The sequence below is a fragment of the Hyposmocoma kahamanoa genome, unplaced genomic scaffold, assembly GCF_003589595.1.
Source record: "Hyposmocoma kahamanoa isolate Upper Pololo Valley unplaced genomic scaffold, ASM358959v1 98346, whole genome shotgun sequence".
NCBI classification, from domain to species: domain Eukaryota; kingdom Metazoa; phylum Arthropoda; class Insecta; order Lepidoptera; family Cosmopterigidae; genus Hyposmocoma; species Hyposmocoma kahamanoa.
Genome location: NW_020655566.1, coordinates 1 through 12723, shown reverse-complemented (window position 1 = coordinate 12723; position 12723 = coordinate 1). Strand labels below are relative to the sequence as shown.

The 12723-nt window shown below is 36.1% G+C and overlaps 1 protein-coding gene across 1 annotated transcript; it reads right to left on the bottom strand.

Annotated features, from left to right (window-relative positions):
• Positions 1-526: 526 nt before the first annotated feature.
• Positions 527-11400, bottom strand: LOC113238832 (S-adenosylmethionine mitochondrial carrier protein homolog). The gene is made up of 7 exons (XM_026475676.1): positions 11356-11400; positions 10166-10286; positions 7753-7898; positions 6233-6331; positions 3054-3209; positions 1927-2101; positions 527-1027 (listed from the first exon to the last, which is right to left on the bottom strand). Exons 1-7 carry the CDS (start codon positions 11398-11400, stop codon positions 933-935), a joined length of 837 nt encoding a protein of 278 aa, XP_026331461.1. The 3' UTR covers positions 527-932.
• Between the last annotated feature and the right edge of the window lie 1323 nt (positions 11401-12723).

The window sequence follows — 12723 nt, the reverse complement described above, 5'->3', positions numbered from 1 at the left end:
TGTGTGTGTGTGTGTGTGTGTGTGTGTGTGTGTGTGTGTGTGTGTGTCTGTGTGTCTGTGTGTCTGTGTGTCTGTGTGTCTGTGTGTCTGTGTGGCTGTGTGTCTGTGTGGCTGTGTGGCTGTATGTCTGTGTGTCTGTGTGTCTGTGTCTGTGTGTCTGTGTGTGTGTGTGTGCGTGCGTGCGTGCGTGCGTGCGTGCGTGTGTGCGTGCGTGCGTGCGTGTGTGTGTGCGTGCGTGCTGTGTGCGTGTGTGTGTGTCTATGTGTGTGTGCGAGCGTGCGTTAGTCCGTGCGTGCGTCTGTGTGTCTATGTGTGTGTATGTGTGTCTATGTGTGTTTGTGTTCGTGAGTCTGGTTGTATGTATGTAATTGAAATTGAAGCACTAAGTGGCACTACAACTGCTATAGGCAGGCGTGTCTCTTATCATCAGGCGTACGACTTACTCATTCCGTCACTTGATATCATAAAAAAAATTTATGTGAACTTAAGATACAATGGTGAAAGTGAAATATATAGCAGTTAAAAACCAATTTAAAAAACACCTTTTTATTCTTGATAAATCACAACAATAACAGAATTCCAACATTACATAAACTTATTTTAAAATATCCAGATTAATCGTAAAAAAAACAAAATAACTTTTATGGTCCAACCGGGATCGAATCCGTGACCTGTTTGTAAATGTATTTCAGCATATTGGTCTAATTAGTGTGGAATGTCCAAGAAAAGAGATAGATTCTTTAGATTAAAGAGCTGTTTGTAATTCGTCGCGACATCTGGTGTACCAAAAGGTACTAAATACCCGTCTACGTTGTCTTGTACCATGATTAGCATTCCTCTGGAGTGTATCGGTCCATGGTTTTTATCAACTAAGAGACAATAGGGCTAAACTTTTTACTTAGTCTTCACGTTACATCTAAGTTCCATGTATGTTATAACTTAGATTCTATTAAGCTCTTAATGTCGTCGTAGACGCCGAAGAAGACAAAGCCGCCGATCATGAAACTTGTTACTCGAGGCATTATCCCTGTAAAAGATAGCTTCTTGAAGCGCACCATTCATTACTCAAATTGTAAATAATAATAACAGACACTCATAGCCCTATGGAAACCCTGTGTGACGGGTGCCATGGACACACAAATAGACAACCACAAATTACAACCAAACTCACGAGAGAAATAAATGTAGGTGACACAAATATTTCTCCTGGTCCGGGATTCGAACCCGGGACCTCAGGGCTGCACACGAGCATAGTAACGTAGTTAAAATTAAAAAATAATAATGAATGGATCTTTTCCTATACAATCTTTTATGCCTAAGTTGTACCTCGGTACACAATTTGGACCAAAACTTACCACCTTTACAACTTTAGAACACCTTTGTATATTTAATCTGTATTTTATAAATATATAAAAATAATAACTTTATAAATTAAATAAAAAAAGCAAAAGTTTTTAGTGCTTTATTGCCATAATACAAAGGGCAGGCGTTGGCACTTCTTCGTAAAATTTTCAATCGTTTATATTTTTTCAACTAATGTAGATAGGAAGCGTATACCTTTAATTCGTGAAAGTAGGAAATAGGTAGCAATTATTGGTAATACATACTTCTGGAAAATCTGCTCCCTTCAGGCTGAACAATGTGGCCACCAGCCATCCTGACGTCAGAATGGCTGGCCCATTATTTTTTTTAATTTCTCAGAATATATCAAAGGTAGTAATTATAGAAATGGTGGCTTTTTTTTTTTGACGGGGGGGGGGGGGGAAATCTTTATGGAATGGTGACCAGCCATCCTGACGGTCACAGATCGAACACTACGAAAAATTCCTTTGATTCGGCTGGATTCGAAGCATCGCGAGCAAGCTTCAATAAACTTAAAAATTCAATTATCTATACTGGAAAGAGGTGGCGATAATAGGCACAAACCTGCAAACAGGCCTCTCACTCCGGACTCCAAATATATACTACTCAGTACAGGCCTGATGCGCAACTTGCGGTCAGCGGTGTACCCGTTGGCCAGCATGATACGCGTCTTGGCGAGGTCCAAAGGCGTCGTCACACCGGCCGCGAACCCTCCGGCAATTGAACCGCATATTGCACTCTGGAATATAATTTTAATGTTAGAAACACATCAAGGAAAGAAAAAGCCCGGCTTAAACTGAGTTCGTGCATGGTGGCTAGATAGTAAGTCAAAACATGCCGTGTGTTTTTTTAACTGATACAGTATGGGGAAATCCGAAACTATAGGAGATACAGGGAAACTGTCTTAGGAACCATTTTTTTTGTTGTGATAACAATTTTGTATCCGACCGGATCGAAGGAATTTTTTCTGAGTGTTCGATCTTTGTATTAATAATTATAACAAACTAGTGGAGTAGTTTCACAAAAACTAATTGAATATCAATTCAATAAAACATTTAATTAATACAGTGAATAGCGACATCTCTCGCCAGGACTGGTAGCTGTAAAGGTACTAACTGGGTTATAAATCTGTTATAGATTTCTCATAGATGGCGCTAAACGACTAAAAAGTAATTGAAAGACCAAGTACAAAGACACGACGCAAGCACATAGAAAAATTCGTGAGGTCCGTTGGTTCGTTCCGTGGCTTAGTTGGAATAGCGTCTGGCACGGTATGCAAGAAGACGTCGGTTCGAATCCGACCGGATCGAAGGAATTTTTTCTGAGTGTTCGATCTTTGTATTAATAATTATAACAATTTTGTAGTTTCTGTTCTGATTCTTGATGTTACAAGTTCACCAAAACGTACGTTCACTATTGTCCACTATAGTTTTCAGTTCGCGGTTGCGCGCGCGGCCATTGTTGCATTCGCCGGCGATATTTCAACTGCGCGGAAGCGAGTATTTTGTCACCAGTTGGGTGACGTTGTCTGTCTTACGTGCGAATAAGGTTGGGGAAAAGGGTTGAAATAATGAAGTAAATATTTTTTAAATATTGAATCACAATCAACCATTGCTAATACGATTCAAAAATTAAAGTGTCTAAATTTTGTACCATTTTGGGCGTAACCACTTCCTCTTTTTCCTTCTCACCTGCAAGCTAGTGACCTGTCCCTCATTGTTCTGCCTGACAAAGGTCTTGAGCATCTCCCAAACTGGGAGCTCGATGAAGCTGAATGGCAGATCTCGTAAAACTGTTGATAAGAAGCCTCTGTAGACGCCGCGACGGAATCCTTCGGTTTTGTATGCCTGGAAAAGAATATACTTCATCTTTCTGATTGACTAATGCAAAAAGCCTATTATATTTAGTTAATTTGAAGACCTCGGCGGCCCAACAGTGGTCAGAGAAAGCCAAGTTAGGGAATTAACTTAGCCAAATTGGCCTAACTGTTTTGGGTAGTCCACCGGAGTCATCAAGAATATAACCAGAAATAGAGATGACATAAGGGCCATCCATCCCTGGCAACTCATGAGGCAAATGGGCCTTATATAACTTTTAAATATCAACTATCGTTTGCGCTGAAATCACAAATTAGAAAGCTGAAATAGGACAGCGCCTACAACTGACCTGTATATACGTCTCCGATAATTCCAAAAATATTCTTTATTTATTGTAATAAAGATAATATCCCTAGCATGGGGGGCTGTTCCATTCGGTGGTGTGGGAAAAACAGCAAAACATCTAATTACAAAACAAACGGAATCACATTTCATCGGTAATTAAATATGTAATTTTTCAATTTTCGTCCATTACAGCAAAGCTCATGTTAAACTGGTCATTGAAGTGAAACAATTGACGACACCCGTCAATTGTTTCGAATTCGCGCTGGCCGAATAATGATACGGCAGAATAGTTTTCAAACAAATTAAATGACATTTCGTCTCTATTTCTGGTACTTGATGATCGGAGTGAATTCTGTTGTTCTAATCCCCGGGTTCGGTTTTCAGATAGAACCTATTTGGAGAAATTAACTTTCTGAATTGCTTCTGGTCTGGGTGTTCTAGATAGTGGTCCGGAGTGAATTCCGTTGCTCTAGGTTCCGGATTCGATTTCTAAATTGGTTCTTGGTAGTGCCCTAGAGTAAATTCCATTGGTCCAGGTCTCGGATTCCACTCCAGGTAGGACCAATGTGGGAAATAAACTTTTCTGAGTTGCTTTTGGTCTAGGTGTTGTGGGTAGTGCCCTGGAAAGAATGTCTTTGCTCTAAGACTCAGGTTTTATTGCCGGTAGGACCAATTAGGGGGGTGAACTATTTGGTTTTGATCTAGGTGTTCTGGATAGTGCCACGGAGTGAATTCCGTTGCTCTAGAACATAGGTTCCCAAATTTTTTGGCTCACTGCCCAGTTAGGCAAGACAAAAAATATTTCAACACCCACCATCACAAAAAAATAATTGAAAACACGTATATTTTATATCAACTTAATAACAAAAATTAACCATATGTAATACAGTTAGTTATACAGAAGAAAATTAAGTTTTTTTTTTTTCAAATGCGGTAGCACCCCTTGGACATCATCAATTACCCCCCCCCAATTGCTGTCGAAGCTCACAATCCATTTTTGTTGTCCAAAGTAGGCTTTTTGGTACCTAGAACTAATCTGGTGCGACTTCATAGAATAAGGTTATTTGCAGTACCTATCACACGATGTAGAGTGAGTGAGATGGCCACTTCGCCCCGAGCACTTAAGTATCTAAATCAGTTGCTTAACTTTGACTCCTCGTTGGACCTTTTTGCATGCTCAGAATCAAAATTCATGTTTTCCGCAGGACGCTATCTGGAGATAGCAGTATTAAGTAATAGGTATTATGTGTTACTTTGAAATGTAGTAACAAATTAATTTTATCTATTTTTACATTAATGTTAATCTGTAATAATTTATTCTTTATATATCTATTTTCATATTTTATTCATTTTTGTAATTTACTTATTACTGTTTGTTCATTTAACTTTAAGTCTTACTATAACGTTTGGGTTGGCTGTAAGCAATATGTAATAAATAAAAAAATAAACTAAGAGAAATGTCGTCAAGAAGATCTATTTGAACTTTTCCCATAATATTATCCATCTTGCGTGAGCTGGTCCGTAAACCTAATGAAAATAAACGGGACTTTCGAAAAATAGAACTGTCAATCGTGCGCGGAAAAAAATTATGCGACGTCCATTCTTTAAAATAAAACTTTTCTGCATTGACTTACAATTATATGGACGTCGGGTCCGCGCTAAAAAGTGTCCGAACTTATAGGGCGTTAAAATCGTATACAGAGCGTCATTCACGCTTTAGTCTTCGTTTGTTCGACTGACAGCGAAGCAAGCAAAATTAGACAGTACTGCAATGACATTACAATTTAAATTCAACGTTTTACCTTTTTCATATTCCTTTACATGTCACTACGTTTAAATAGGTTGACTTGGGACATTTTTCTCGTGGTTTTTGTATTAGATCCGTCGTCCATTTACTTGTAAGTCAATGCTTTTCTGAATTACAATACAATACAATTGCTTTTGGTATGGGCGTCCTGGGTAGTGCTCGAGAGTGAATTCCGATGCTTTGGTTGTAGTAATAGCTACAATTTTTAACTTCCCCATGTTGGATTTTATATTTTATTTTTTTGTATTGGACATTTATCAAAAATAGTATAGGGTAGATTTAGCACTCGTCTCTTTCACCGGCCACATTGAACGATCACTGAACTGTGTGCATCAAAAAATGGCTAACTAGAGCGATTGTTTTTTTAATAGTTTATTTTGTTCGCAATACAACGGACTGTGCTCAGTAGTGAACCTGAGGATTTTTCTTCCTGTGGCGGCCGTATCCAGGCAGAATTGCTGCAGCTCGGTCTACTACTATATACTTGTTCCAGTCCTTATAGGAAGCTACTTGCAAATGCAGTTTGCTCGTAGTACAAGCACCTTTTAATGTAATTAAAAATCGCAAAAAATACAGTCCACTACTTATCGGTATTACACATCTTCTTTTCGCACCACCTCTCTAGTTTGAGACCAGGCAATTGGTGTTTTCTTTTTTGGAATTTTGCAGTTGGCAATTATTATATTCTTATTATAGTACAGAAAAACAAAAATCAATGTCTTTGTTTCGTCACGCGTTCGCACAACACACACACGATATCCCTAAAGATTTTTTTTTTAATTTTTTTTTATATTTTTTCAATTGGTAAGTTTTTTCATACTTTTTTATAATGGTGGATGAAAACATAACTGCGCTTTAGAAACACCTTGTGGCTATGTGACGCGTGAAAAGTTATACATACTTCAAGTAAAATACTGAAATTGGATTTGACGTTCTTTCCAACATAAGTCTGCTTGCGTTGTTTGGCTATTTCTGTTGGGACACGGATCACGCAGGCACACTGCAAAAGTGAAACGTTAAATATTAACTTTAATATTATTAATACAAATATCGAACACATAGAAAATTATTTCGATCTGACAGGATTCGAACATAAGTCTGTGACATAGCAAGGCGACCGAAATACCAACTGGACTACAGAACGAGTCTTTGTTTTGAGTTTTAACGGATATTATTTTGTCGTAGCGCCATCTGTGAGAAATCTATGAAAGTTTTTCTTCATTCAAGAGGTTAACAAGAGATGTCGCTTTATGAATTGCAATATCAATTGTAATGAATGTTATCGTCTGTTTAAAGGTAAAACCACATAAGTGACATTTTCTACGAAAAGACTTTATATCGCTATGGTAAGAAAATCACTATCTTTCCGCAGGTGTAACTCAATAACAAAAAAGCTATAAACTCAATAAGTGGCTTTATCTGCAGAAAGATGGTGATTTTCTAACAAATACATAATTTGGAGATTTTTTGTGGATTTCCGGAATGTCACTTATGTGGTTTTACCTTTAAGCAGACGTTATTATGTTTTACAATCATGACATTTATTTATTTTTTGTGATATTTCTCCTCTAGTTTATTTGTAATTACTAACACAAATTAACAGTTTCTCAATTCGTCTGTACTTTCTTTTTTTTGCTTGAAAGAGATTTCATTGTATTAATCATTGTTATCCGTAACTTCACTTTGGCTTAATTTATTAGAAATATAATGTAACTTTAAATGAATTGTTTAAATAATAAATTTGATTTTAAAAGCTGTAAAATCAGAAAATAAATAAAAAATTAAACTGTCATTCTGTAGTAACAATTTCACAAAAATAATAAGTGGATAGACGATAAACGGTCGTATCATTTTGTATCAGTAGAACTTGCGAAAAAGTTTTGTCCAGGGAATTCAACCATCGTACTTTTAAACAGTAATATTAGCATTACTGCGTTCCGGTGTTAAAGGGTAATGTGTTTTTTTTTTATAACACCAAGTGACGGGATTACACGGTAAGCTACATGCCTGTTCATAATAGTTGCAGTGTCACTCAGAGCTTTAAATTGCAAAGATGTGAGGGGCACTACCACTGCGCCCGTCACCCCGAGACAAAATCGGAACACAGTAATGCTGACATTACTGCTTGGCGACAGAAACAGGTTAGGTGACTTCCCTGGACGAACTCTTTCACAAGGAGCTCTACTTATCAGGGTGACGGGCCCAGAGACAGTCCTTTAAATCGTCACAATATAAAGTTCTGTGTGGCACTGCAACTGCTATAGATAGGCGTGTCGTTTACTACCAGGCGCATAATTTGTTCGCCCCGTCATTTGGTGTCATAAAAAAAAGAAAGTTTTATAGAATTACCGGAAAATCTGATCATCTGATCTGATCACCAATCAACCGGTAAGGGGTTTCTAACCTGTGTATCTAACTAACCACTTCTCCGACGCTAGCAGCTAACATATGCACGAACGGAGCATACTGCGTTGCTACGTGTGGTAGTAACATTGATTTTGTGGTCTCGTAGCACACGAAGAACAGAGCTGATGTGGGCACTGATGTGGTCGCCACGGCTGACAGACCTGGAATGTGGTTTTACACATGATTGGCAGGATAAAGGTCTCGTTACTTAATGGATTACGGATTAAATAAACATTTATTTTACATTTTCAGTGTCAGTTTTATAAGAATAATATAAAAAATATGGCGACAGTTGCCAGTGCCAATTTTCCATTATACGTTACCACGGGTTGGCGAAGCTGTCACTGTCAAGAGTAAACTCGAACCATCAACGAATTTAATAAATTAAATTATGTTGTTTTTTTATGAAAGATTTATGTAATTTTCTATAATTGTTTCTAATTTATTTTGCATGCACAAGTAAAACGAAGCGGATTTTATTTGATTTACTTTTTAAATGTATTTGCTATGGAAATTGAAACAAAGTCAGAAATAGTAATAAGAAAACCAATCTTTCGATTTTCCTGCAGCTTCAATCCAACCTTCTTTTATTTTGAACTCATTGAAAAAACTTAAAAATTAAAAAACTCTATGGTTAATCTACAAGTATAATGGAATTTAAATATCTTAAATATCTAAAACATATAAATTTTTCTTGAAGCAACAGCAACATCCAAATTGACATGAAATTGAAACGGTTGTCCGAAATATGAGTTGTGTTAAAGTTACTCGAAATAAAATGTTTAGTAATAACAATAATAATAATAAAATAAAAGAAATCAATTTAACGTGAATGCTTTTCGCTTCGATATTTTAGGGACTTTAATTACAAAAATCATAGTAAGAAATTCAAACGTTTCAGTAAATATTTATTGTCGATAAACATCAGTCTTCGTAAATGAACATCACTATATTTGAGTGTAGAAATTTCTATGGAGACGTAACGAAAATATTGAATAATAATAGAAATAGTAACTAAAAATGCAAATAGCTGGTGGAATGTTATCTCACTGGTTTTAAAATTTTTATTTTCACTCCAATTTTTACAAGGTGTATCGCTACAACTTGGCATTTTCACGTTTTACGAGAGATCTTGTATGTACGACGATCGCCATGTCACTGTGGCGCTGTTTGTAGGCGTGTCACCTCGATATGGACATTTTTCCTTGACATTGGCGAAATCATCGATTATTTCGATGGGGCCATAAAATTTAAAAGAAGAAGAAACTACATCAATCAAAAGAAGTGAATGAGAGACTTAAAAGGATTGGTACCAAAGAGGTGGATAAGTCCTGGTTTGAGAACAGCACACTTTCTAGAAATGCATTGGTCTTAGGTTTTAGGCTTTGTCCTGGCCACCTTCCCTTAAATAAGTTTTATCTCCACTATGTAAATTTTGTAACAAACTTGAACTACATTTGATGGAATGTCGGCCGTTATGTGGTTATGAAAAGCCAATTTCAATTAGGGGATATTTGGGAGGTTGGGGAGTTACATGTTGTGCTAGGTGACCTGTTGGCAAAGAGGTCTAAAACTCTGTACTCATACGTGAGTCATGCCTATCACTAGGCAACACGATAGAATAATCCACAGGGAGACTCAGAGTCGTATTCTAGAACTCTATTCAATGCTCAAGTCAGGACTGCGCTGGATACACAAGCACTGGAAATACGACTCTAATGGCAGGGAGTTGAGTATGATTTCGAGTGCTTTAAGCCGTACTCAAATTCTGACTTGAGCATTGAGTAGAGTTCTAGAATACGACCCTTAGACTTAACTTTTGAACATGTACGTACATACAATTCTCTCTCTATATATTATTTATTATATACAGGTATTACAACATTTTCACACTTGTTTTTTATCTGGGGCACTGTCAGGACTGCGCTGGATACACAAGCACTGGAAATACGACTCTAATGGCAGGGAGTTGAGTATGATTTCGAGTGCTTTAAGCCGTACTCAAATTCTGACTTGAGCATTGAGTAGAGTTCTAGAATACGACCCTTAGACTTAACTTTTGAACATGTACATACATACAATTCTCTCTCTATATATTATTTATTATATACAGGTATTACAACATTTTCACACTTGTTTTTTATCTGGGGCAAATCTCAATGGCGATCTTGAAATCCTCATTTAAGTTATAGGAATTGGTAATATGTAGGTTAATATCGAATTTGCGTTGTTGTGTAGTCCCCTTTTAGATTCTCATCGTACTCAATGGATCTCCGGCTATCCAACCATTCATAGTCACACCAATGTAAAAGGGTCTTTTTCAATCATTACATTGGCAGGATTGCAGCTTCGTGTAAATCGATGTAGCCATTATAAAGAAATTGGAGTGGGAATCAGTAGGTTAATTTTAAGAACCAATTATAGTTACCTCTATAAATGTCCTTAAATCCACCAGTCTTATAAAACCCTTGCTCGCTCTGTATTCTTGTCTTCAATGTGTCCAGAGGATAGAGAGCCATGTCTACTGACAGCCCTGCTGCCGCTCCAGCCTGAAAATTGAACAATAATATATAATTATCATTATGTTCAATCTGTCCTCACCCTCAACTGGGAAGAAGAAGAAGAATGTCATACACTACAATTTGCTGTAGTCTCAAAAAAGTAAATATCATAAATGACAAATATGTAGATGGTATACAAATGTTTATTTACAAAGAGCAACCCTTTTTCCTACTCATTCTTCTCAGGGCTATCTGCCTTACGAATGAGTAGTAGAGTTTAATCAATGTGCGATTTAAAGTATAACTTGTTTAAGTATGAAATAAAGACGGTTTGAGTTTGAAAATTGAAAATCTTCCAAGCGCACTACCAAAGTTTTTTTGTTCAGTATGCTCATGAGCCTTGAATAATAAATAAATAAATTTAAGTTGGCTATTGTTACTTCTTGATAAATAGTTAATAAGTCATGGTAGCCTAATTGACCTTACTACCTCTCAAGCAGATATCAAGGGTCCAAATCTGATCCTGCACCTCTGAGTTTTCGAATTTATGTGATAAATTTAATTTGAAATATACCATGAGCTTTTTGGTGAAGGAAAACAGGGATAAAAGCTCCACGTCGAAGATGTTTATCATTAACATCATAATTAGAATACAGTAGCGCTCCTTGTGAAAGAGGTCGTCCAGAGACGTACTACACCTTAACTATTTAAGCCGCCAAGCAGTAATGTGAGGATTACAGCATTCCAGTTTGAAACGATAAGAGTCCTCGTGAAATTACAGGCACATGGGACTTGTCAACTTATATCTCAGGTGACGGGCGAAGAGGCAGTACCCCTAAGATCTTTACGATTAGAAGCTCTGAGGGGCACTGCAACTGTTATGGACAGGTGTGTAGATTTATTTCAACAGTGCATGTTTTTTATGGTGTTTTCTATTCTAATAGACATCACATAAGTATAAAGAAAATCATTTAAGTCTCCAAAATAGCACAACGCTATTCTAAATTACAGAGAATATAACCAATTTTAATACAATAAATACAGCTATTTCATAACCTACGAATTTGAAATTAATACGAAACAACATTGTTGAATAAAAACCACTTCTATTACTTACCAGCAAAGGAGCCAGGTAGACATTCACTTTATTAGTTGTATTCATTTTGTAAATAATGAAATAAATACAAAATTCTACGCGAAAACAGAAGAGAATGCAAGACAATTTATAACTCTTACATAATTAGAAACACATTTACATTTTCAAAACCTAAAAAAACTTATCAATGTTTGAAATAAATCGTTTTACGTAATATACTGCGGTTATAAACTTAGAATTGAGTTCTTCTTTTTGCTTAGTTGTTCAATATTTTATAACCTAGAAATCAAAGTCCAAAAATACAAACAAACTATTGTCACTGTCAAAATGACATCTCAAGAAGTAGTAAAATTTTTCACCCTTCGGGAGTAGAGGTTGGCGTTTATACGACAAGCACTTAAAAAAGTCTGCTTTTCAAAATAAGCGCATAAGCACACTTTTCATTTTAAGCGTAAGCGTTGGTCTATGTTAAACGTTTTTCTAAACGACTTTTTAAGCGTCAAACTAAAAAGCGTGTGAAAAGCGCTTTTACAAGCATGCTTTTTAAACGTACGTTTTAACGATAAAAATATAAGCGGTTTTTTCCATTTCAACGATTAACAACCACAAAGTTAAACAACTCATGTTTTTGAATGTTTTTAAATGCCAATGAACAAAATGTTAATATAAAAATGTTATGTCATAAATAAAAATATAACTCGTTTTTTACAAAAAATCAGGACGAGGAAAGTCAGGACTTGAGCAGACTTGGGTAGGTGAATCAACTTACAGAACTTTTAAAAATCATGTTGTGTCATAAAATATTTTTAATTGCGAAAGGAGATCCGCCAAAATGACCCCAGGCCCGGCGCCAAAATAATGTAACTCGGTTTTTAGAGTGAAAATAGCAATAATATTATATAGTTTCGGTATTGCTAAATTCACATGCTAACATAGTTTTTTTGCCTGTTGAATTTTCATAGGCGCTTTATGAAAAATTCTATTTATTAGAGAAGCGTCGTCCTTTTTAGTTCATTAACATTGTAATAAATAATTATGGCATATAAGCATGTATATCAATCATATTATATAAACATATTTCATTTGCAGTTATATTTTTATTTAGAAAAAAAAATAGTATAAACTTCCCATAAATAAATAGAAGAATCAAGTCAAATGTTTTAGTTTTAGCTTTTTGTTTGTTTTATATAATGATAAATATATCAACATTCGCATAAAGGTACAACAACAAATACGTTCAAACAAATAATTAAAAAAAAGTATATTTGTATTGTTATATTATCGCTTTACGCGACTTTACTTAATGGCCGCATGACCTTCAAGCAATCGGCAAAGAAAGGACGAACACGCACGGATGAACGCACCTGTGACGTGAGGGCACAACTGGAT